Here is a 27,179-nt window from a genome sequence, read left to right on the forward strand (position 1 = left end):
TCTCCATCAACTTGATGCGCTTCCAACTTATTTTTTGACGCATTACTTCCTCTTCTTAGGAGATGACAACAGGAAAAATAATAGAATTGCGTATCAACCACAAACCACAAAATCTTATCTTTAACAACAAAATAGGCACCACTTGCATTCCTGTCTATCTACAATGAGATTACATCCTTTTTTGTGCAATGGTTAAGTATAGAACTTCATAGTGTTCAAAGTGTATACTGTAGTCACTCACAAGATAATGTAGAAGAATTCAGTAAACGACGTGTTAATAATACTATTAACTTAATAAATTCAGCGTTTTGCAAATTCTAACAAGTAAGTATAGCCCAATTTGAACTCCATAGATATTATTTTTCTAGAAATGAATCATGCATCAAACAATAAAACATCAATAATACATCTGCAAGCTAAAATAAGTTACTAGTTAGGTACATATTTGGCCTACGATATACTGTATATTATACTTTAATACTGATGACAACTAGGTCTATTGAAAGAATAAGTTGCTAGATAGACTTCAGTCGATAAAGATCTCCCCATTGCTTATTTGTTCAAGAAAGTGTCTTTCAAAGTTCTTGATGCCAATCCTTCTCACTTTATAAAGAAATATTTCTACTCACACGTTTCAATAATTTTTTATGCGTTCTTGGTAGTGTTTCTGATGACCATAGAGTTTAAATTAACAATCTCTCCATCTTTGACTACAGACGTTATACTATATTAGAACTCATTATAAGACACCACTCATTAGGGATTTTTTTCCTACTCACACCTTTCAAAGTGTTTTCAAAAGTATACGTTGCTGATGACCGAACAGTCTCATGTCTTTATCTCTATCTTTTCAGAGATTTTAAAGACAAATAAAATTTGTATTTATCTATATCTTTGACTACAGCTGTTACTATGAAGGATGCATAATATTATAACTCTACAGTACGTACCTACCTGTATCTATCTTTGACTGGTAAATTGACATTCAAAAGAATTCCATACATAAATATGTATATCTGTATATATGTTGTATATATTCTCTATAGCTCATTTTCATTATTGATTCATCCTCTTATCATTTATTGATTTATCGATTTATGCAGATAACAATATTTAAAGACTTCTATACACAGATAGATAGGGTGGATTACAACATAACACTGAAATAAACAATGAAATAAAAGAACAAGTATGAATTTTAGAATATTAAACAATAAACGATAAAATGCTATTTGAAACTACACTGTGATATTATAAATTGGATACTGTTGCTGGTGAAATGTTGTGATATCTATCTATAATAAAAACACTGGGATGTTGTCGAAATATCACCAATTTATTGTAAAATTACAAACATTTTTTTCACACTGAAGATGACACCATTGGTGTTGAAACATGTTTGTAATTTTACAATAAATTTAGTGATATTTTTGACAACATCTCAGTATTTTCATTACTGTATAATAATACTTGTTTATTGTATCATCTGATATAGAGTCTTCATTTACAAAAGTTTAAGCACCATTCTAAAAACTTCATCCTCTTTCACCAGATTTTCATTTTTTACCATTTTCACAGTTCACATTTTTCCAAAATTTTCTAAGATTTTACCATTACAATTTCTCATCATTACAATTTTTACTCTCCTTGCCCTATTACCATAGGTAAGGAAAGTATTGCTTTCCGAAAAAAATCAAGGTACCCCAATTTCTAAATTTCTATACGTTTCAAGGTCCCCTGAGTCCAAAAAACTGGTTTTTGGGTATTGGTCTGTATGTGTGTGTGTGTGTGTGTGTGTGTGTGTGTGTGTGTGTGTACGTTTAAATGTATACGTTTCAAGGTCCCCTGAGTCCAAAAAACTGGTTTTTGGGTATTGGTCTGTATGTGTGTGTGTGTGTGTGTGTGGTGTGTGTGTGTGTGTGTGTGTGTGTATGAGTGTATGTGCGTCTGTGTACACGATATCTCATCTCCCAATTAACGGAATGACTTGAAATTTGGAACTTAAGGTCCTTTCACTATAAGGATCCGACACGAACAATTTCGATCAAATGCAATTCAAGATGGCGGCTAAAATGGCGAAAATGTTGTCAAAAACCGGGTTTTTCGTGATTTTCTCGGAAACGGCTCCAACGATTTTTATCAAATTCATACCTAAAATAGTCATCGATAAGCTCTATCAACTGCCACAAGTCCCATATCTGTAAAAATTTCAGGAGCTCCGCCCATCAATGCAGATAGATTCCCAATTATCAGGCTTCAGATACAATTGAAACAAAAAAATCAAGTGGAGTAGATTGAGCATGAAAATCTCTACAATTAATGTTCAGTAACATTTTCACCTAAAATTGAAAATAAGCTTTAAATTCGAGAAAATGTGATTATTCAATTGCAAATTATTGTTGATTCTATTAAATCATTCACTATGAAGAGATAGCAGACCTCATGTGTGTCTCCAGCGTTATTGCCCTTTCACCAGCTGGCTCAAATCTTTGAATAGTAGACTTGAGATGTGCGGGAACCCTAGCGTGATCAATTTTCATAACGGCAAGGAAAGTTGGGTGAGTGCACCACACCAGATTTTTCATTGTAGAAATAATAGTTTTTCAAATTCAGGCATGGTGGGGTGAGACCTTCCCGCAGAGGGCTCCCCACCAATCAAAGCCATACGCATTTACTTCAATTTACCATACATAGAATTTTTTACAACTTTCACCTTTTTTTCTACAATTTCCACCATTCGCCATTTTTCCATAATTCCAATTTTTCAGATCCAAAATGGCAGAGGAAGGGCCTCTTCAAATCACAGTGCCCAACAAGCGGGCGTCCCAACAAATGTACTACGACACTCTGGTGAAGGAGGTGAACGATCTGATGTCAGCCATCGAAATGCTGAGTCATCAGAAAGTGGAGTCGATACTAGCGCTGAGTCGAGACAGCGGCCGATTGGTGAACTGTACTTGTGGTAGTCTGAGACTCACGCCTCTACAACTGGCTGCGTCCCTTATCAACTATCCCAACAAAATGCTCATTGTTAAAATGTTGCTTGATCATGGAGCTAGGGTAAATATAACTATAGATCTTTTTATTATCATATAGAGTAGCTCTTATTCATTCATTTATTTATTCAGACTAGAACACCAGTGAGACACCAAGTGACCTATATAGTGGGGTTCACTTTATTATAGCAGTGGAGAAAGATAGCCCATATTGAAACCAAATCATCAGTAATTAAGATTTTATTAATCTACTAGGCTGAATTATTTTTGGAAAAGGCAATAGAGAAGGGGTCTCCAACCTTTTTTATCCAAGGGCCACATTGTTAATTCTTGGGAGGCTTAGAGGGCCAATAACAAGGATGGACATGGAATACGACGGGGGATTTGGGGGGTGTACAATTATTATATAATATGAGGAGTTTTAAGTGTGTTCAAGTAGGAAGAAACAAACCAATTAATATAATTTTAATACAAAGTCCAATTTATTGAGTGTAAAAAGCTCATAAGAAAACTTGACAATGCATGAATTTATAAAAAGCTACCATGCTAGAAGAGAATACTCATTTTTAGTGAGAATTTTGTTTTCCACTTGAATTGTCCGCCCATTTAGGATCAAACTTTGTGGTTCCGATCATTAAAATTGATTTCAAATGTTCATCTGACAAGAAAGTATTTGGATTTAACAAACTTCATTTTTGAAAATGTCTGCTCACACTTGTAGGTAGATCCAAAAATAGAAAACATAGCTCGAGCATGGTTTTTTATATTTTTAAAGTCTTTTTCTGGGAGAGAACTGTAAAATGGAAGTAGGCTACCTTCTTTGTAGCGTTCAAACAGGGACATGTACAGTCCGTTTGCTAATATCTCACAATGGTTGATCGCTGCTTGTTTACAGCTAATTTTACACTTATCAAGAAATGGAGTGGCTAGTAAGAGAAGAGTACTGAACTCACAGTTGTTGTCAAAAATTTGTATAAACATATATTTTTAAAAATCTGTTGCAAAACTCTCGGCGGGCCGGACAAAATCCATCCGCGGGCCGTAGGTTGGAGAGCTCTGCAATAGAGTACCGTATGGTCTAAAATTTAAAATTAGTTTCTTTTTAAATAAATTGTCGTCAACAAAAAAACTGGTAAATCTGATGTAATATTAATTGTTCATTATTGTTTTAAATAATCGATTACAATTTATTCGTCAAGAAAATATATTTTTCAATGGTTATATAATGTATTTTCATAATTAAAAATTAATATTTTGTTGATGAATTACTATAGCCTATTTCTACATTGTTAAAAAACAATCAGGCAGCAACGTTGTCAAATGATAGACAAGGATAATAACACCAAATGTTAATACACGTTGACCTCACTATCTATTTTTAGATTAAAGTGTTTACTAGAGTATTCAACTATAACCGTAATACAATTAAAATATCTTATAGCAACTGAAAAACTGTTACAGAGCAACAGAGGCTTTTAACCCAAAACTGCTCATCTCTCCCAAATTCCATAAAAAGTAACATTTCCAAAAGATAGATTACAAGAATTCTAAGATCAGTTTTTTGTTTAAAAATTAAGTAATTGAAATTTTGAATTTGAAAGGTTTAAACACACTCAATTGGAATTCAATATTAATCTTAATATTCACTGAGAGCTTCAGAATAATTTAGTTATCAATTTCACGACTCCTCTAAGTATTTTCATTTGTTTTATTAAGGTGCGTACAGATATACGCGCCGCGAACATGAGCAATTCACTTTTAATCAGCTGATGCCAAGCTTTTTATATCTGTATCTTACCGTTTCTGTAAAAATACAGATATAATCAGCTGGTTAAAAGTGAATTGCTCATGTTCGCGGCGCGTAAATCTGTACAAACCTTTTGATGTCGAAGTACATCCCAATCGGGTAGTCCTCTTTTATTTCACATTTGTATATATTGAATTGAATTGAATTGAAAATTTCTTCATTCATCAAAAATTATTGCTTGAATTATTTGCTATTCTATATTATGTTCATTTATGAATGGATTTAGATTGATTGATTATTGATTATTGATTATTTTACTTGCAGATTCACGACTCAGACAAATTTGGCCGGACCGCTCTCTACTATGCGGCAGCCATGGGGTCAGACGAGGAGGTGAAACTGTTGTTAGAGAAAGGAGCCAATCCCAACACCCGATGCACCCTCAAAGTGCAGGACGATACCGTCGCCGAAAATGTGCCTTTTGCCAAGGAGGAATCACTGCCTGAAAAGGTCAACTATACTGTATCACTCTCAACAAAATTTATTAATTTCATATATAAATTAAATTAATTGTTTTTTAAAAAAACAATAATTTTATAAATAAAAATATAAATCTGAGTACCCCTTTTAAATTAATTCGTCACTTGATATCTATATATATAAAAGCGAAATGGCACTCACTCACTCACTCACTCACTCACTCACTCGCATATTAAAAATCTACCGGACCAAAAACGTTCAAATTTGGTAGGTATGTTCAGTTGGCCCTTTAGAGGCGCACTAAGAAATCTTTTGGCAATATTTTAACTCTAAGGGTTGTTTTTAAGGGTTTAAAGTTCGTCTTTTAGCATGTATATTCTTCTTCTCCCAATCTCTTAATTATAATTTATTGAAATTTCCATATCATATGTTACTATAGAACTATAATCTAGATAGAGTACCTCTTCGAAACAGTTGTTAACTGGCAACTAAATTAATAATTTTGTCAGGTTGGCATTAAGTTGAGTTGACTTTGTTAGGTTGGCACCAAGTTGAAGATTTAAATGCATTTATCGCGGAAAAATTGATTGGGCACTGCTACTTCAATCCTGGGAATATTATATTACTAGCCGTCAGGCTCGCTTCGCTCGCCATATCCGTTTAGCCAGACGTTTAGTCTGGACCCCCGACTGGATTGTTCTAACATATGATAAAAATGCTCAAATGAAAAATGCAGGCGAGCGAAGCGAGCCTGCTGATCTCATTCTGGACGATCCAGTCGAGGGGTCCAGGGGCGGAGCCCCCTGGCTAGACGGATATGGCGAGCGAAGCGAGCCTGACGGGTAGTAAAAATATAAATCTGAGTACCCGTTTTAAATATTTCGTCACATGATATACAAACATATGATCAAAAATAAGAATCTTGCAATAAATTGTATTTATCTAATGTCATTTTATTTATTTTCCTATCACTTGATAAAGGCATTACTAGCAGAAACATGTCGTGACGAAATAATATAAAAAGGGTACTCAGATTTATATTTAATTTATATTCAAAAGTAGACCTAAAGAAAAAAGACAATCAATAATTTTATTTGCTATAAAACTTCACATAAAAAGCAATAAGCATTGTTCAACTTTACAAAAAAGCAATAAGCATCACACCTTTGTTCAAGAACAAGAGGAATACTACAGGCATTACACCCAAATCAAGCTTCTCAATCTTCACAATTTATTACAAACTACTAGAGCATGTAACTAAAATAAAAGATAATACACTACAGCAATACAGTGCATGCAATTCACAGAATAAGGTATAAATATAAGCACAGTAGTGCACGAAATTCACCCTATATTTTTAGAATAGAACAGAATAGGGTTTTTGATCAACAAATACATAATAACATATAATTGAAGAGACTTTGAGATATTGTCAAAAAATCTACTTTATTTTTATAAAAAAAAAAAACATAATATGACATATGAAATGGAACTTGTCGAATAGTTCATATGTTCAAAGGAAAAATATTTACAAAGATAAAATAATGCAGAAGCAACATAACAATGTCAGACGTATATTTCCTATTAAATTAATATGATTTCTTTATTAGGAATCTGTTATATTGTATAGACTTACCCTTTAGAAAGGTCCACGTTATAAAGGCAGTGTTTGTTTAGCAATGGTATTGCTATCCTTGTCTATCATTCAACAAAGCGGATAGCGCTATCTCTTTCTCGCTTTGCTCTGTTGCCAGGTTGTCTTTTAAGAGTGTAGAATAATTAATAGATTGACAAAATATTTCATCTTCATTATGAAATTATTTTAAAATATAATTTCTTGTTTGATAAAATATAATTGATCATTTCAAACGAGAATGAACAGTTAATATTACATTAATAAACCTGTATCAGCTACCGTCTATAAAAGGCATTGACAAGACAAAGGATCGGCATTGTTTTTCTCGTGGACCTCACTATGGAGAATGTAAATAAAATAAAATATTTATAAAATAGAATTATAGTACTCTTAAAAAATGAATAAAATATTAAAAAACAAGAATACAAAATATATAATTCTATTTTATAAATACAAGAAAGTGTTTTTTTTCTTTCCCTATCATTAATGTACTTATTGTATGAATTAATAAAGGAATTTGAAATATTGTGGACTCACCCTAGTAAGTATTAGCGTAGGGAAACAATAGCATAAGTAGATATCCCATGGTATAGGGCGTTTATGTCGCAACTTTTACTGTTATCTCAAGCTGATAGTCCTGTGAAGCTTTATGACGCTTGTAGTCTCTCATATTGTGCCGTTCATACACTCTTACCCGGTCAAAACAGTAAAAAACGACAATAATCGACAGTAATTGGCTTGAGATAACAGTAGAAGTTGCGACATAAACGCCCTATATACCATGGGATATCTACTTACGCTATTGTTTCTCTATGGTATTAGTATATACTTCATTAAATAACATGTTTGATTTTTTAAAATTATTTTTCACTCCCATTTATTAACAATAAATTTCAAATAAAATTGCAGTTTGAGCCTCCAAAAATCTGGGGCCGTACCCCGCTACACAAAAGTGTGCTGAAGAATCAAGTGTTGTGCTGTCAGCTGCTTCTGGAAAAGAGGGCAACAGTCAATGCTCTGGACTCTGAAGACTCCAGTCCTCTCCTTCTAGCAGGGATCAGACTTCCAATCGACGACAAAGATCAGCTGCAAAGGTAAAACTCAGCTCAACATTTATTCATTTATCAGGTTGAAACATAATTTGATTGTATGGTAAGAGATGTTGTGGTAATTTCTCTTTAATTGAAATAATAAAAAATGTTTTATTGGCACAAAAAATAACAACATCTTAAGGTGCGTACAGATATACGCGCCGCGAACATGAGCAATTCACTTTTAATCAGCTGACTATATCTGTATTTTTACAGAAACGGTAAGATACAGATATAAAAAGCTTGGCATCACTTTTAATCAGCTGATGCCAAGCTTTTTATATCTGTATCTTACCGTTTCTGTAAAAATACAGATATAGTCAGCTGATTAAAAGTGAATTGCTCATGATCGCGGCGCGTATATCTGTACGCACCTTTAGAAATACATAATAAAAGCAATACAAATTTTACAACATGGAAAAATACTATTACAAAATAAAATGAAATGCCAATTGAGTATTTGCATCTCGAAGTACTAGACCTGTTTGAGATGGAAAAATAAAAATTGATTGCAAAACTAGTGCTAAAAAGTAATTACTGAGGCCGACAGTCGCATATGACTGTATAAGACATTACTGTTGTCACACAATAGTGTTGTTACCACTATATTTGTTCAAAATATTAATTTGAATTTAAAGAACCAGGTTTCATGACAACACGTCTGCCACTACATCTTCAGCTAAACTGAAGTTTAGTTCAGTTCTGTAATGTGAATTAATTTTGAACAAATATAGTGGTATTGACAACATCAACGTCTTATTCTTTCAAATTGCAAAAGTGAATTAAGTGCCATTTTGTAAGTTAGAATATTTATTTTATCGATCTGTATTTTATGGCAAATAAATGAATTTGAAAGGTTAAAATATCACAATATTGAGATGAAAAAACATGCACAAGTCTGAAACTTCCTCTTTCCCTGAATTTAGTTTATCAAACTATCCAAATGAAAGGCTTCTCTGATTGGTTTTTGTGGATTAAAATTAAACAAGCTTTAAAATTGAACGGTTCAAATGATATTGTACAAGCTTCTGTGCAACCGGGTGAATTGATGTACGGTATCTATTATTGAAAAGAACACAGTTTTATTTTTGTCACAGCCACATTTATTAAACTTGTATACAGGACTGCAGTTTCGTGTTGAAACCAACTTGTTATTGGTAGGTAGAGTTAAACCAACACGTTGGTTTCAGCACGAAACTGCAGTCCTATGTAAAAGTCTAATAAATTTGAATGTGACAAAAATAAAACTCTGTTCTTTTCAATTAAGGAAGAATTCCACAATATCAATCATTCTCATTCAACAAATTTTATCATTAATGCATCTATTTTATTTCAACAATAAAAACATATTCTATTCAAATTCAAAATCATTTTATTTTCAGAAAGTACATTTTACAATGTATTCCCTTGAAAATTACTCCTCTAATATGGTACAAGTCCATGTTTAGAGGAGGAGTCAATACAACTATAGGTTCAATGCAAGAAAAAAGTTGACTTTCTACAGCTGTAGTTTACAAGAATAAGCTTTCCAAACATATCCACATACAATAAAATTAACACATAAAACAATTGAAAGAAATATACCTAATCTCGAATTCTTAGCCAATAATAATAGAAATAGAATCAATAAAAAAAACTTACTGCTTCCTTTTTTGTCATAGTTCTGGAAACATCACATCACCGATGTACTCAATGCACTCATTTACACATTTGAAACAAAACAATAATTTTTTCAATATATTTACTATTACTTTTTGTGTAGTTGAGAAGTTGATATTGTGGTAATTATTCATATTGAATGAAAAAGACTAAGAAATTGTCAAAAAACCACTGATTTATTGATAATTAGAAAGACCGGTTTCGGTTATTTTGTCACACCGTTGAGGGGGAGGAGACTGTCTAGCTAGGCCAATGGCAGGCGTTCATGCCCTCGACCAATAGCAGTACTCGCCTACTAGTATAAATTCTGCTGCTCTTGTATTTAGTTTTAGTTTATCAGAGATTGACAATGGTGTAATAACCGAAACCGGTCTTTCTAATTATCAATAAATCAGTGGTTTTTTGACAATTTCTTAGTCTTTTTCATTCAATATTTACTATTAACATGAATAGAAGAATAACAATCATCTCTCATAGCAGATGAGTCTATATTTATTTTGGGTGAATAGTAAACTGTATTCACTCCTAATATATCCCACATTGTATGATTGTATTCACGGTATGCGTTATTTATTAATTATTTATTTATAGATTGATACATACAATATCATTCTCAACTGTGAATGATTGGGAATAACTCATCTATTCCACTCTCTATGACGAACACTGCAAGAAATAATTCGTTTTTGAACTATTTTCAACTACACTACAGTCTAATTTTTGAATGTTAGTTATTAAAACTAACTAATATTATTTTAATAAAAATATTAAAAAATATTAGACTGTAGTATCGTTGAAATAGTTCAAAAATGGTATGCGTTATATTGAAATTTTTCAATAACACATCAAATTCTTCAATATTCACATTTACAACGCAAATCACATTTTTAATACCATATTTTTAATCGACTAGCACACAGTTTTCATCCAACAGATACGAGTCAATAGTGGAGCTATTGGTGAACAACGGGGCCGACGTGAACGTGATAGCTAAAGGGAAAGCTCTGCCGCCTCTCTTCCAGGCAGTGGCGCTCGGCTCACAGAAAGCCACATCCATACTGATAGGGGCGGGAGCCAGTCTGGCTATCATCCATGAAAACTCAGGGAAAAACATTTTCCACATGGCTGTTGAGTCCGGCCAGGTTTCCACGCTAAGGCAGGTGCTCAACCATCAGAACGACATCAAGAACTATGTCAACCTCGGCGATTTTGTGAGCAATTTTTTAAATAAATTTAATTGGTTAATATTAACTGAATGGGAATAAAATAAAAAGACTAAGAAATTGTCAAAAACCACAGATTTTATTGAACGTTAGAAAGACCGGTTTCGGTTACACCATTGTCAGTCTCTGATAATTGGTTAATATTGACTGGATGGGAATTGAATAAAAAGACTAAGAAATTGTCAAAAACCAAAGATTTTATTGAAATTTAGAAATACTGGTTTCGGTTGTTACACCATTGTCAATCTCTGATAATTTATCATTTCGGTGTAACAACCGAAACCAGTCTTTCTAACTTTCAATAAAATCTGTGGATTTTGACAATTTCTTAGTGCTTTTAAAAATTCGACTGAGTCATTGTCAATATTGTAGAACCGTTCCATAATTGAATAAAAACACACATATGTTGTCAAATTCTACACAGTTTTATTCGGTACACGACCATGGTTTCCTGACCACACCGGTCACATTTTCAAGTTGACTGTCAACTTGAATTGGTGTTGAACACACCAAGTCAAATAAATTTCTTCAGAAAATGGTCTGCATGGGCAAATCCCTGTGCGCAAACCAGTTGCTTTATTCAGATGTTTACAGAGAGGAAGGAAACACTAATTTTGATGTAGAAGCTTTTATTGACTATTATTACTATATTCAGTCAATTATTGGATAGCAAAAAAAAATTAATCATGAGTGTTATTGTCACCCTTACAATACGGCAGTAGCAGGCGCATTGACCTCATATCATATTTCATGTAAAATTCTGAATGAATGATGAACGAATTGATAGAGAATTTAAATTAGAAAAATATTGTAAATGGAGGAGTTCAGCTCTCATATAGTGGTCACCCTTGCAACGCAGGCTTATGAATCTTAACTTATATTTTATAAAAAATTTGTATGAAATAATGAGTGAATTAATAGAGCATTTTAATTAAAAAAAATTAAATTTTATCAAATCAAATCAAGTTTCATTCAATGACATCACTTACATAACAAATTCCACTACACAAATGATATTACAGATCATCGAAATACAATACTGTTTGCTTGAGAAAATTCTTTTAATTCAGATGGAATTAAATTAGAGATTGCATTTGTTCAAATAATGCATAATTATTATTTAACGAAAACCCTCATTGAATGCTGTAAATCACCCGCCTGAAGACTTCTGCTACTGCAAACATATTCTCATCGAATTTCAATGAAATGAAATGAAAAAATTCGTTATTAGGCGGAGTTAGGACTTTTAAGTCCTCTCTACCACTCGTCAACTTCAATCTAGCTGTTAATCCCGTTGTCAATATTCGTAGTAGCAGAAGTCTTCAGGGTGATTTACAGCATTTAATTAGGATTTTCGTTAAATAATTATTATATTTAATTCAATTTCTTTCCTTATTTTTGGTACTGAAGGAAGGAAGCACGCCGCTACACCAAGCAGCTTACCAGGGAAACGCGGAATGTCTGAGGATACTGATCAACAACGGTGGAGATCTGGCCAACGAGACGACACAGGGTCTGTCAGTGGTTTACGCCATCTACCAACACATCCCAAGACCCACTGAGTTTCTCATCGATCTGCTAGACTCGAAAATCATCTGTCACCAGGCTCCCGAGAAGAATGACAATACTCTGCATGTATGTATGTGTATAAGGCCACTACCTCCGTAAACAAAGCCGTAGTGCATTCGTGTGACGTCAGCACAGGTAGGGCTCCTACACCAATAAAAATTCGTTGATTTAAGCTGATCTATATCAGCTAGTGTTTCTATTTGTCTAGGAGCCCTACCTGTGCTGACGTCACACGAACGCACTACGGCTTTGTTTACGGAGGTAGTGATAAGGCTGGCCACCAACGGTAGAACATGTATGATACACATGACGTCATACATAGTGTAGTGAATTTTAAAATTCACAAATTAAATTATAAATTTATTTTAGAAATTTCATTATCTCAATTCTAACTACCTGGCGCCTATAATTATTTTATTCTTTTAATATTCTTCTGTAGATCCAATGATACACAATAATTATTGACCGAGCGAAGTGAGGTCTAAGATTCAAGTCGACGGTTTTGCATTTCTCTTTATGTTTATATGTTTTTATGTTTGTTTATATGTTCCGCATTTACGGCGAAACGCGGTAATAGATTTTCATGAAATTTGACAGGTATGTTCCTTTTTAAATTGTGCGTCGACGTATATACAAGGTTTTTGGAAATTTTGCATTTCAAGGATAATATAAAAGGAAAAGGAGCCTCCTTCATACGCCAATATTAGAGAAAAAATCAGACTATAGAATTATTTATCATAAAACGCAGCTGTCTAGTGGACTATAATTATACTATATAGGTACCCGTTCAAAAACATCGAACAACTTGAAAATAAATCATGAATCAGCTGTCGAGTGGATTATAAATTGCATGCAATGACGCATGCAATTCAATATCTCAATGTAACTTATTGAAAACACAGCTGTTGTGTGGACTATTAATTGCATGCAGTGAGGCATGCAATTGATAACTTAAAGTATCATAGTATTTTCTCCCGACTTTTCTCTGCTTTCAACTCGGCAAACTTTTCATGATAGGAGCATAGCTGTTTACATCAAATTATTAGCATTGTCGATACAACAACCCAAACAGCCATTAGTCGTTTATACACCGATATCTCGCCGACAAGACAGGACAGGACAGAATTTACTCTGATTGACAGTATTAGAGGAGACTGTGGTTTATAACTGCGCGAGGTCTACTGTTCACAGAACTACTAGTTTAAAACTAGCAGGTAACCCGTGCTCCGCAAGGATCTAATATCTAATAATTAAAAACTTGAAGAACTGAAAATATAGGCCTATGACCATCCTCGGTAAATTAAGAATCTGTGAAATTTCAAGCTACTCAGCTCAGTAGTTCAGACGTGATGATGCGTCATTCGTTAATTTCCTATCCCGTACGTGTATAAGCCAATTCTTTCCTTTATTATAGTATGGATAATTTGGTTTTTGATTCGATTTCTTTCAGGTTGAGCTGGATTTTCGAATTTTGGCGCCACGAAGCAACAGTCGCCAAATGTCGGTGGTCTCCCTGCTGACCGCTGAGCAGCGACTGATTCAGCATCCGCTGATCGAAGCCTTCATCCATGTCAAGTGGAAAAAGATGCGCTGGCTCTTCTTCTTCATCTTTGTTCTGCAGGTGTGCTTCGTCCTCTCTCTGTCTTCGTTCAGCCTCATGTTGGTCAACCCCGAATGGTGCATAGCTGCTAAGGTCAGACGAAAATAAATAAATAATTAATATTTTATTGGTCAGAAATATTACAATAATACATGGACCATTGTCAGACAACATAAAACCATTAGATAAAAATACTAAGAAATTGTCAAAAAAACACAGATTTATTAATAGTTAGAAAGACCTGTTTCGGTTGTTTCACCATTGTCAATCTTTGATAAACTAAGACCAGATACAAGAGCAGAAAATATGTGAAACATGAAACAATAAAAGGCTTACAACAAAACTAAAAAACGATTAGTAAGAAAAATACTAAATATTGGGACGTAGGCTACAGTATCATAGCAAAAATGCTATCATTATCAATATCTTTCATTCTCTCTTTCTTTCTTATTCATCATAATGTATGGAGCTGCAACAAGATAACAGCGCTCCTACAGTATATAACACGTCAAAGTTTTGTAATCTACTATCAGGATATTAAAAATCCAAGTACCCTTTTCAACAAGTTTCTTAATCCATCAGGAAATTGAAAATCCAAGTAGGCTACCATTAAAAAAATATTATATTCACAACATGTTTCAACTAATTTTGTAAATATAATGCACTCCTCCAAGCCCTCAGTTTCTCTAATGCGAGTTGGAAGTGCATAGAATATATTGAAATATGTTGTGGATAGAATAGGCCTATAAGTTTTCAAAAAAGGTACAGGTAACTGAATTTTTTATTTCCTGATAAATAAGAGTAGACATCACTCAATTTTTTTTGCAATTTCTATCCAAATTTGGGAAGGAACAGTTTTGGGCTTTAAGCCTGTTGTTCCTTCCCCAATCATTCATAGTTGAGAATTATATTACTATCAATGTATAAATAAATGAATAAAAATTTAATTTAATAGTCTAAGTTATCTATTTATTATTTTACAAAGGCGACTTTCTAGAAGTATTTTAAGCCTAGGTGACGATGATGGGATGAATGATAATACAATGAAGGTAGAGTTATGAATGACCCTTCCATCTACATAAATTCAACAGACAATATAACACAAAAATTTCACTTAACATACATGAAGAAAAACTATACTTCAAGGAAGTCCGTTAATTTGTATTGATATACGGTAATTTGATAGGAAATTCTCCAAGTGTTCTTTTGAACTCCAAGCCCTCAATTCCTCTAATGTGAGTTTGGAGTGCATGGAGTATTAGACATAATAAGGATTAGACATTATTAGACATTAGACATTAGATAATATGCCTAATTAGATAATGCCTAATTATACATTAGACATTATTAGACCTTATTAGACATTTAATAAGGATTCCAAAAGTGTTCTTTTGAACACTTTCGAGCCCTCAATTTCTCTAATGCGAGTTGGAAGTGCATAGAATATATTGAAATATGTTGTGGATAGAATAGGCCTATAAGTTTTTCAAAAAAGGTACAGGTAACTGAATTTTTATTTCCTGATAAATAAGAGTAGACATCACTCAATTTTTTTTGCAATTTCTATCCAAATTTGGGAAGGAACAGTTTTGGGCTTTAAGCCTGTTGTTCCTTCCCCAATCATTCATAGTTGAGAATTATATTGTAACTATCAATGTATAAATAAATGAATAAAAATTTAATTTAATAGTTTAATTTATTTATTTATTATTTTACAAAGGCGACTTTCTAGAAATATTTCAAGCCTAGGTGATGAAGATGGGATGAATGATAATACAATGAAGGTAGAGTTATGAATGACCCTTAAATTCAACAGACAATATAACACAAAAATTTCACTTAACATACATGAAGAAAAACTATACTTCAAGGAAGTCCGTTAATTTGTATTGATATACGGTAATTTGATAGGAAATTCTCCAAGTGTTCTTTTGAACTCCAAGCCCTCAATTCCTCTAATGTGAGTTTGGAGTGCATGGAGTATTAGACATAATAAGGATTAGACATTATTAGACATTAGACATTAGATAATATGCCTAATTATAATGCCTAATTATACATTAGACATTATTAGACCTTATTAGACATTTAATAAGGATTCCCTAAGTGTTCTTTTGAACTCTTTCGAGCCCTCAATTTCTCTAAAATGAGTTGGGAGTGCATCAAATATTTTGATTCCCATATGCCCGGCTTTTAAGACGCTTATAAAATGTAATGGATCGTTGAACCAATATAGATTTAATGATTCATCAGATTTATAATAATGTGTCCTAAACTATTGAAATTCATTTTGAGAGAATTTTTATTTTCATAAAAAAAACTTGCTGTACAAACATGCGTAGGAGGAAGAGAATCAATGATTCATTCTCATGACAAACACTGATTATAGATTGTCAATAATTTTTGGCTGTTATTTGTAGATATAAAGCTGAAGATGTAAGATTTTATTAGAAATTGCAGTTAACTAACTGCTGGAGTTATTACTGTGTAATAATTATTATTTAAAATACCCAATGAAAGCTATATAAAAATAGAACTAAGGAATAATAATTATTGAATAAAAATCCAAATTAAATGCTGCAAATTACCCTGAAGACGTCTGGTACTGCAAATATTGTCAACAGGGTTAACAATATCGTATTTGTTGTTGGTTATCCATCTTGTTTCCACTATAATTATCACTATTAAATTTTATAAAACTTTTAAGTGAAAAAGCACTCACATTATTTGATGTGGCGACGTCCGTTTCGTGCTAGTATCGCACATTTTCAAGCCAAACAGGAACTGCAGTGTTTAAGGTTATGAGGGTGAAATTTGGTTGGGGTGGAGGGGAGTTTTGGTGGTTAATGGAGGAGTATTTAAATGAGTTTGTCAAACAGGGTGTGGGAGGAAAAGTTGATTTTGGTCATTTAGAATATTGTTTGGCTGTTGTTTGGTGTGTTTGTATATTTCAAACTGTTCTAGTACATTTAATTTTCTGTTTTTGTGGGAATAGTGGAGTATTTCGAGGCTGTTGTCTATGTCAGGGTGTGTGTGTCGTATCAATTTATATCGTATTCAATAATATTTGCAGCATTTAATTTGGATTCTCGTTTATTAATTATTATTTTTATTGATTAGAATTCTGATTGTTATCCATCTGTAGAAGTAAGGACTTCTACGACTGCAAATATTGAGCAAAGAACTTAAATAGCAGAAGGAAATTTGAATACTAGCTGAAGATGTATTGGTTTCAACACAAAACTGCAGATCTGTTAGTAAATTTGTCGATTTGTAAAGAATAAAAAATTGTGTTTTTCTAATCATTTTGCAATTTGTTGCAGACTGTAGGATCAATACTGAGGAAAATTATTCGGGTTCTCCTTTTCATGTCGTCTCTGTTCCTCAATTTGCACAATTTCCTTGAGATAAGACTCATGAGTGGGGGAGTTCTACAACTGACCGAGCCATCTGTAAACCTTATCTGCTACGGGTATGAAATTAAACTTTATTGTTCCAAACAAAATTACAAACCAAAAAGACAAAATTGAGATTATTTTGTCTTTAGTAATAAGCAACTGAATGAAAATATGTTCATTCACTGTACTCACCGTATATTCTTATAGCCTACCATATCAATACAGAAATCACACAAATCACAACCATTCTGAGGATAATTAAAATAAACAAAAATGAATTGTACAGATGGAAATTACTGAGATATTGCATTTATTCAAATGCTACCTAATGAATTTATAATTACTATTAAACGAAAATCCAAATTAAATGCTGTAAATAATGATTATTTATAATTAAAAATGAATTATCATGATATGACCCACTCGTGGAGTGGCTTATGCTAAGTAACATAGGTTTATGCTTATGCTAATGTTTTCCTTTGAATTACTAGTATTATATGTAAACTAATATTCATTATCACTCATTTGAATTCGCATACATCTCACCATTACTAGATACCGTATTCATCTGCCATCTCAATGAAGATGCAAGTACGTATATTGCATTACATTGCATAAGTTTTTAATTCATCAATATAACTCTTCAGTTCATATTTCGTAAAATGTATTGTCTATAGTCAAATGTTTTTTTTATTTTATCATGATTTAGTCTAGTGTATATGCCAACATTATAATGCAATCTATCTGTGCAAAAATAGAGATAAAATCTGTGTGAAGGGGAGAGTTCCTCAGTGTTAAATGAAGTGGCCTTAAGAAGATGGAAATTATAACACTGTAAAGCTGATATATTTATATTTGTGGTGTGAAATAAAATATGTATGGTAATCAACGAATAACAATAAGCAGAGAAAACTCCTATAATTATTAATTCTGTTATTAATTCTGCTATTATTAATTCTGTGCAATAAGTTAATAATTAATTGATCAAGGGTCGCTTTCAACAATGTTTGGTTCATCTATTATGAACCTGTTTAATCAATGTATGGTCACATTTATCATAATGTGTTCCAACTGGGTCAATAGCTGATTGTCTACGGTATAATATTTTTTCAGATCAATTTGACCCTTCAGATATTTCAGAGAAAGTGACTTTTTACTATTTACCTTTTATTTTATCTTTACTATTAACTATTCATCTTTCATTTTACCTTTACTATTTTACCTTTTATTTACGTATACTATTCATCTATTTACCTTTTGTTGCTGTTGGCAGTTACGGCGTGTTCATGGCATGGACGGTTGATGAAAGTGACATCTACACTAGCAACAAGATATCACTGCTGACGCATGTCGCGTCACTTGTCATAGTGACAGCGTGGGGCAGTCTTATGTTCCAGCTGGGTCGATTCCCCAGTTGGGGGTACTATGGACTTATGTTCAGTGCTGTTTTGAGCAATGTTTTCAAAGTGAGTAGTAGTAGCTATACTAGTAGTTCTGTGAACAGTAGACCTCGCCTTGAGTAAGTTACATTGACCTGTTGTTATGTTTTCTCAAAAATTAATAAATGATTTATCAATTTAAAATGTCTAGAGCTTTCTGCCCTATCGTACCGTGACGTGTCGTCCCGGAATGTGAGTGTGAGCGCTGTTATCAGGTCTGGCTGCCGTCGATACGCCAATCCAATCAGAGAACATTCTGTGTTGTGAGAAAAATCGGTGTGTTGAAATTAACAAAATAAACTACCATAATGCTGATTTCCTACAAACTTCATTTCTCACTTTTCATGATATTAGAAATCAATTTCTTTTCAATAATATTTGTTGCAATTTTGATCATCAGGATAAAAAAGAAAAATGTGAAAAAAATGTTTTCTATCAATAACTCCATCCGAACTAGAATCATGGCCTCAGCTTATGGAAATACAAGTTAGTAGACAACTGTCTACTAATGTTGATGGAAAGATACATTTTCAAGATGTTCGATGTTTTTGAACGGGTAGTATAATTATAGTCCACTAGACAGCTGCGTTTTATGATGAATAATTCTATAGTCTGATTTTTACGGTAATATTGGCGTATGAAGGAGACTCCTTTTTCCTTTTATATTATCCTTGAAATGCAAAATTTCCAAAAACCGTGTATATACATCGACGCGCAATTTAAAAAAGAACATACCTGTCAAATTTAATGAAAATCTATTACCGCGTTTCGCCGTAAATGCGCAACATATAAACATTTAAACATTAAAAGAAATGCCAAACCGTCGACTTGAATCTTAGACACCACTTCACACAGTCAATTAAGGATAGGTTTAAAAGGTTTAGTTTCAAGGATTTTGTTTTAGGTCGAGGTAAACTTTTTATAGTGTACGGTACAGTAAATTTTATTGTGACAACACATTTTCAGTTGCACAAAATTCTGTTGATATTTTACTGTGATTAAATGCCACAAAACTAATAAGAAAAGTCTTCAATTTGTAAAAGTCTTCTTAGATTATTGGTTCTATAGTAAGGTCCACGTTATAATGGCAGTGGATAAAGATAGAAGAATAGCGATACCAAATCTGTGCAATAATTAATTATATTTCTACACTGTCAAAATGATAATTGGCATCTTTGTGGACCTGGAAAAGGATAGTACCACCAGCTTTGTCGAATGATAGCAAATTTGATCAAATACTGTCATTATAACGTGGACCTCACTATAGTGGCAATCATGATTAAAACTTAACAGGCTTTTGTGCAACCGGGGCTAATAGTTTCGGTTATCAGCTTAAACTTTTATCAATCTCTTGTAGGTAAAAAAAGTTCTGTCACTACCTATTGTGACAATAATACATTATTTTAATAAAAACAATAGTCTATAAAAATATTGTAGTACCTACCCTTTATTTTTTAAAAAAACTTTAAAATAGTTCAACAACTAGTTTCGACCTTAACTACAAGATTTTTATATTGTTTTTTTTATTAATTTGTTTAAAAGTAGCCCATGAGAGTGAAGTGTTTTTACATTATTTTAATATTTAAATCATTTTTCACCTTGTTTTCCAGGTGATGTCGACAGGAATCTGCATGTTCATAGGGTTTGTGCTGTGCTTCTGGATCCAGTTCCCCAACAAGTTCAAAGGCGTTTGGAATCCATTCATCAGAATGCTAATTATGATGACAGGGGAACTCAACGATGAGTTCTTCTTCAGCTATGACAACGAGAGTAAAGAAATGCAATGCAGTCGGTTGGTGTTTGTCGTTTTCATTGTTCTGGCTTCAATTGTGCTCACCAATCTCATGTTGGGTCTTGCCGTCAACGATGTCCAGGTCAGCTATGAAATTTATACCAATTTATATTAATCATTTTGATTTTAATATTCATTATTCTATTTATTTTTCTCTTCATCTTCATTTTTTGTAAATTATTGTTATTTTGTGAAATTTTTGTAATATTGATTGATTGGGGAGAAATTTTTTGTGGTTTCTCTGTAAGCTCCCACACTGAAATGTTCAAAGTGATAAATATTGATAATAATTTCAGACAACATAGGTACTGTACTGTATTTAAAATTTTATTTGATTTTTGGTTCCAACTCAATTTCAAGACTCAAGGTTTGAAATCTTGCAGCCATTCAATTTATTTTAAACTAGCCCGTGCTCCGCAAGGGTCTTATAAAAACAAGACAAATTGAAAACTTGACCTACTGGGATATTGAAGAATTTAAATATTTACATGTGGAACATTAGTTGTAAATTTTTTGTAATTTGAAAAGCTGTCTTTTGTTAGAAGTTTTACTTAGTGAAATTTTCAATATTTTTTATGATTGTGAAGGAAGATTTTTGTTTGGATTTGTATTTTAGAAACTTATTAATCTGATAAATTTGAAATTATTTTAGTACATACATTTTTTTGACTCAAAATAGTGTGTGAATTAAGTTATCATTTACATAACCTCTAGACTGTGTATTCCAAATTAAGGACTTTGTTGAAGTTCTGACACTGTGTGTTACTTGTAAATATTTAAAAAAACACTTAGCATCTAAGTTAAACACTAAAAAGCTCCTCTTCAGGAGTGAAATGCATTCCTCAATACTCCAACAAAAGTAAGTGTTTTTCAAATATTTACTAGTAACACAGTGTCAGAATTACAACAAAGTTATTATATAGTGTTTCGTCATGGAAAGCAACTTCAATTCCAAATTAAGGTTTAAAGCAGTTTTGGGCGATTGCCTGTTGTTTTTACCTGCATTGTATCTATTGTCTATGAATAAATGAAATGAAATAGGCCTATAACCATCTTCGAGAAATTAATAATCTAATTCAAGTTTATCAGTCCAGTAGTACAGACCTGATGATGCGTCATTTGTGAATTTCCTATCCCATACATGTATAAGCAAACTCTTTATATTGTAAACTTATTTTTATACACTGGGTATGATACATCTTATACTGAATCATTGTATCCGTTTGTGATACATTTCAATTCTCGATTTTTAAGATTATTCAATTTTGAAACATTGCAGGCACTCCAGCTAGAAGGCCACGCTAAGCACCTGATCAAACAGACCGAGTTCATAGTTCACCTGGAGCGCCTGGGGACACTGAGGGCTTTTCACAGTCGCCTGTTTCCCACCAGGTTGCGCCAGAAACTGCAGAACAAGCATCATGTGCAGACGAGGCTGTATGTCAAGGATCCGGCCTCAGTGCATGCCAGCAACGCCCTGCCCGAGAGAATAATGGACAATATTGTGCCCATTGCTAGAGCTAAACGGATCAGGGATAAGAGGTAGGTCGCTTCAAAATGTTCCTTTTGCCAGGCTAAAATAGTTATTTGTGTAACTAGTGCGCAAAGTGACAGTTTGCTGCACCGAAAGAAACGTTTACGCCCGAGCCGTAGGCGAGGGCGGAATCGTTTCTTGAGTGCAGCAGAGGAACTTTGCGCACGTATTTCACATTTAATTTTTCCTACAGTTACCATTGAATATGAAAAGTGAGTAAATAAATAAAATAGAATAATATGTAGTAAAGTTTGAATGAAGGGGCGGCTGTCCTCGAACTCGGTGTCCTTGATATTATTATAACATGGATCTCACTATACCACAGTCATTGTTACCAACTTAATTTTTGTTTTCGTGCACTAATCCTCCATATAACCAACCAACTATTTTGCGTTGCCATGTTGCAAATCTGGAGTGCAGGAAAAATTTTTCCCGCACTAGAGCGGAAAAGTGATTCTTTGCGTTCTGTAATCAGTGCAGCAATGGCCACTTTTCAAGGCAACTGTAGGAAAAAACTTGAATGCCATTATAGAATATTGTCAATCAAGGCATCCAATATATCTCTTAAGGTGCGTACAGATATACGCGCCGCGAACATGAGCATTTCACTTTTAATCAGCTGATTATATCTGTATTTTTACATAAACGGTAAGATACAGATATGAAAAGCTTGGCATCAGCTGATTAAAAGTGAACTGCTCATGTTCGCGGCGCGTATATCTGTACGCACCTTTAGAGTGAACCAATGCAATTATGCAAATACATTGAACTAAACAATGATACAATGATACTATCTCTCAGTCCAGGCTCTTGAAAAAAATGGAACATCTAGGAATTAGGGGGTTACCGCTAAGATTATTCCATTCCTACCTGTCTGATAGGTTTCAAATACTCACGATTAATAATAAAACTAGTATTAAGAAGCTCTCCGAGTATGGTCTTCCACAGGGAACAGTTCTGTCTCCTATACTGTTTCAATTTACATAAATGATCTACTTAAATTAAAAATAAGAAATTGTAACATCATATCATTTGCAGATGACACCGCTTTGGTTTTCACAGATCGCACATGGGAGAACATGAAAATCACAGCTGAGAATGGTTTGAGGGTGGTACATTCTTGGCTGAATGAACATCTTCTAACTCTAAACACAGATAAAAGCGTCTTCATTACTTTCTCCCCAAACGCATCAACTCAACCACAGTCACTCAATACCATCAAAATCCATTTACTAAATTGCAACAGTGAAAACCTATGTTCTTGTCCGAAATTAAATAAAAAAGATAATGTTAAATATTTAGGTATAACAATTGATCCCTATCTAAGATGGAACACCCATATAGATAACATGTGTAAAAAAATAAGATTTCTTATTTACAAATTTTATCAAATCAAACAACTGAACAATGTAAACATAACAAAGCTGATATACTACTCATATGCACAATCGGTATTACAATTCGGTATTCGGGCTTGGGGAGGTGCTTTGAATGCTCATTTTAAAAAACTTTTTATTATTCAAAAGCACCTAATTAAAACTATCCTAGGTAAACCTCGTCTGTATCCAACTAAATATTTGTTCAATGAGTTTAAGGTATTAACAGTCCGTCAACTTTATATCAAAAACCTAATAATTTTCATTAAAAATAATAGACATCTTTTTCTTTTCCGTGATACAAATCTCAATTTGCGTCCTCCCAGAAAGAGATTTGAAAACATAAGAATGGATCTCAATGTTTGCAGAAGACAATACTTTTACATAGCAAATAAATTGATTAACAACATTCCAGATTACCTCATTGAACATATCAATGGTAGATCCGATAAATTGTTCAAAAGAAGATCTATTGAATGGATAATAACCACTAGAATAGAGGATAAAATTTTTGATTAAATCATATCATCTTTCTCTATCAAGGTATGTTTTGCTGGCACTCTTACATCTCTTTCTTTTTCTTTTTCTTTCTCTTTCCCTTTCTCCTTCCTCTCACTTCTTCATCTCTTTCATTTAATATTATGATATTGAATTTCTTATTATTTTTTGTTAATGTAATGTTGGCAACTCTCACCTGCGCACAGGATTTTCCTTGCAGGTGATTGGTTTCTTGTATTTTTGCTGTTCAAGTGAAATTTTTGAATGTATTGGTTTTGGAAGAAACAATAAAGTTTTTGAGTTTTTTGAGTTTGAGTTTTTGAACTGCTTTAAGGAGTTTGGTATAAGAGCTTATAATACTAAGCTTCCTGCACATTTAAAGGAGCTAGAAGTGAGTAATTTTGAGAGAACCATAAAAACTATTTTAATAGAAATATGTCCATATAGAAAAGAGGAGTTTCTAATTTGAGGGTATTTTTTTTAAGGAGTTTAGTATAAGAACTTATAATAAGCTTCCTGCACATTTAAAGGAGCTAGAGTTGAGTAATTTTGAGAGAACCATAAAAACTATTTTAATAGAAATATGTCCATATAGAAAAGAGGAGTTTCTAATTTGAGGGCATTTTTTTGCTGGTTGTATGCTTGCGTTTGTATTTTTATTCTATTGAATGTAAATACTTTTTATTTACCATGTTTAATCTCTGACGATGCTCTGCATTTGTATAAATGTTTTCTGCAATAAAGAAATCTATCTTGAATAAGCTGCCTGTTAGTGTGAGAAATATGAATCAAGCACGTTTTAAAATATAAGTTGAAAAGCTACTAACAGAGAACCCATTAGTATAATGTAGAAGAATTTTTCAATTTCCCTGTGGATGTGATAAATACAGTACTTATTTTGAGTGATGATTATGTGTGTGTTTGAATTGGATCAAATTTTCAGTTAGTTTTATAGCTATAGTGAGGTCCACGTTATAATGGCAGAGTGTGATTTGCAATGGTATGCTACCCTTGTCTTTAATTCAACAAAGCGGATAGCGCTATCTCTTTCTCGCTTTGCTCTGTTGCCAGATCGTCTTTTAACAATGTAGAATTAATAATTATTTAACAAAATATTTCATCTTAATCATGTGAATTCTTTATGAAATTATAAAAAATATAATTTATTGCTTAATGTAATATAATTGATTATTTTAAACGAGAATGAACAGTTAATATTACACCAATAAACCTGTATCTGCTACCGTCTATAGAAGGCATTGACAAGACAGAGGTTCGGCAACGTTTTTCTCCTATCTTTCTCCACTGCCATTATAACGTGGACCTCACTATAGGATTTTATTCTTGACGACACCTAATTACATTGAAATGTATTTATTGGTGAATTAACATAATATTCTATTCTATTCTGAATAATAGACCAAAAAAAATCAAAACGACCTCCGACTTGAAGGGATATGCGGAGTAGAGAAATGGAGGGAGATCAGCCAATTACAGTGATGAATGGATTTAGGCCCGGTTGCACAAAAGTCGATTAAATTTTAATCGTGATTAATTCCACGAGAACCAAACAGAGAAGGCCTTTTTTATAAGACGGCACGAAAGCCGGTTAAATTTTAATCGTGATTAATTCCACGAAAACCAATCAGAGAAGGCCATTTTGATAAGACGGCTTCTCTGATTTGGTTCTCGTGGAATTAATCACGATTTAAATTTAACCGGCTTTCGTGCAACCGGGTCTCAGTCGGTCAGTCTGGAGTAGTCATAGAAAGAAGCGCAGTTGCCAAGTTGTCGATCTGACTCAGTCGATGCAGAGAGGAAACTGTCAAACAGTATGCTTTTCATGAGGGGTTGCACACTCACTAAAGATTACAGAGCGCTGTCCGCTTTTGGAACTAATTCAATGTTTTGACAAAAATGATTCAAATGTTTCAGAGACCAACGGGAGACGGTTTTCGTGTCCGAAGCCGACGAAACTGCTTCCCAAAAATCGGCGAATTCCAACGCAAATCCGACAAAATCGATGAACCAGCAACCGGTCAACTTCGAGGCACGGCTAAGCCGGGTGGAGACCCTTAACGAATATAGTCAAGAAATAGTCAGCATGTTCAAAGAGATTAAACAGATGTTAGCATCCATCAAAGAGCAGGAGACTAGAAGTAGGAGTAACACCTTATTGTCCAATGAAGAACATTCTCATGGTGCTCTACTCAGGAAACTTAGTCATATTAAACGAAAATAATAATTAAAACAAACACTTTGCACAGAGATGTGGTGAATTGTTAAGGTGAAATAAAAAGATGTTGTCAATTACACAAAATTTTTATTTGAGTCCAAACTAGTTTCGATGCACTTGGCATCATACATAAGTCTACCACTGATGATGATGCCAACAGTGCATCGAAACTAGTTTGTACTCAAATAAATTTTGTAGAATTGACATCTTTTTATTTCACCTTAATTTGAAAATAATAATTATAGGAATATTATAGTGAAACATAACGTCAAGGTGCGAATAGATCTACACTTTTCCAATTTTATTTGAGAAAGTATCAAGTTAATTTGAGAAAGTATCAATTGTATTTGAGTGTAGTCATTTGTATTGTAATTGAGAGAATGTCAGATGTAGATGAGAATAGTCAATTGTATTTGGGAAGTCATCACATGCATGTAATTGAGAGTAGTGAGTTGTATTTGAGAAATCGTCAAATGTAAATGAGAAGATATCAATTGAAAATGAGAAAAATTTCCAATCGACATGGCATGGCTCTTGTGTAGCCTACTGTTGCCTACGGGTTTGATCTGAGCAGGAAAGGATACTGTACTAAGTAGGCTACACAGTATTCCAATTACTACTATAGGCTTTGCATGGGGGCAAATTGATATTTTCAATGGTGAAATTATTTCCCCTGCACTGTTTACGAATGATTAATGAGTTTCATTTCTATGTATGTATCGGCAACACGACTTTTGTCTCCAAACATTTTGTGAAATATTGCACTTGATGAAGATCAAATTCTCTATGTTCATGGCGCAATGAATTGAACTTAATCATCAATCAATTGAATCTATTGATCAAGCAATTCTTCAATGGATTTTGCAGCTCGAAAATAATTTTTTATTTAAAAACTAAACGTTTTA

General features: G+C 33.2%; 1 protein-coding gene across 1 annotated transcript; it reads left to right on the forward strand.

The window, feature by feature from the left end:
• The first annotated feature begins 165 nt into the window (after window positions 1-165).
• On the forward strand, window positions 166-27,179 carry LOC120353792 (transient receptor potential channel pyrexia-like). The gene is made up of 12 exons (XM_039438669.1): window positions 166-324; window positions 2,769-3,060; window positions 5,068-5,253; window positions 7,769-7,953; window positions 10,544-10,820; window positions 12,243-12,467; window positions 13,852-14,094; window positions 17,325-17,473; window positions 18,673-18,865; window positions 20,449-20,712; window positions 21,910-22,172; window positions 25,974-27,179. Exons 2-12 carry the CDS (start codon window positions 2,776-2,778, stop codon window positions 26,278-26,280), a joined length of 2,577 nt encoding a protein of 858 aa, XP_039294603.1. The 5' UTR covers window positions 166-324; window positions 2,769-2,775; the 3' UTR covers window positions 26,281-27,179.

The sequence above is a fragment of the Nilaparvata lugens genome, chromosome 12 (assembly GCF_014356525.2).
Source record: "Nilaparvata lugens isolate BPH chromosome 12, ASM1435652v1, whole genome shotgun sequence".
Lineage (NCBI taxonomy): Eukaryota > Metazoa > Arthropoda > Insecta > Hemiptera > Delphacidae > Nilaparvata > Nilaparvata lugens.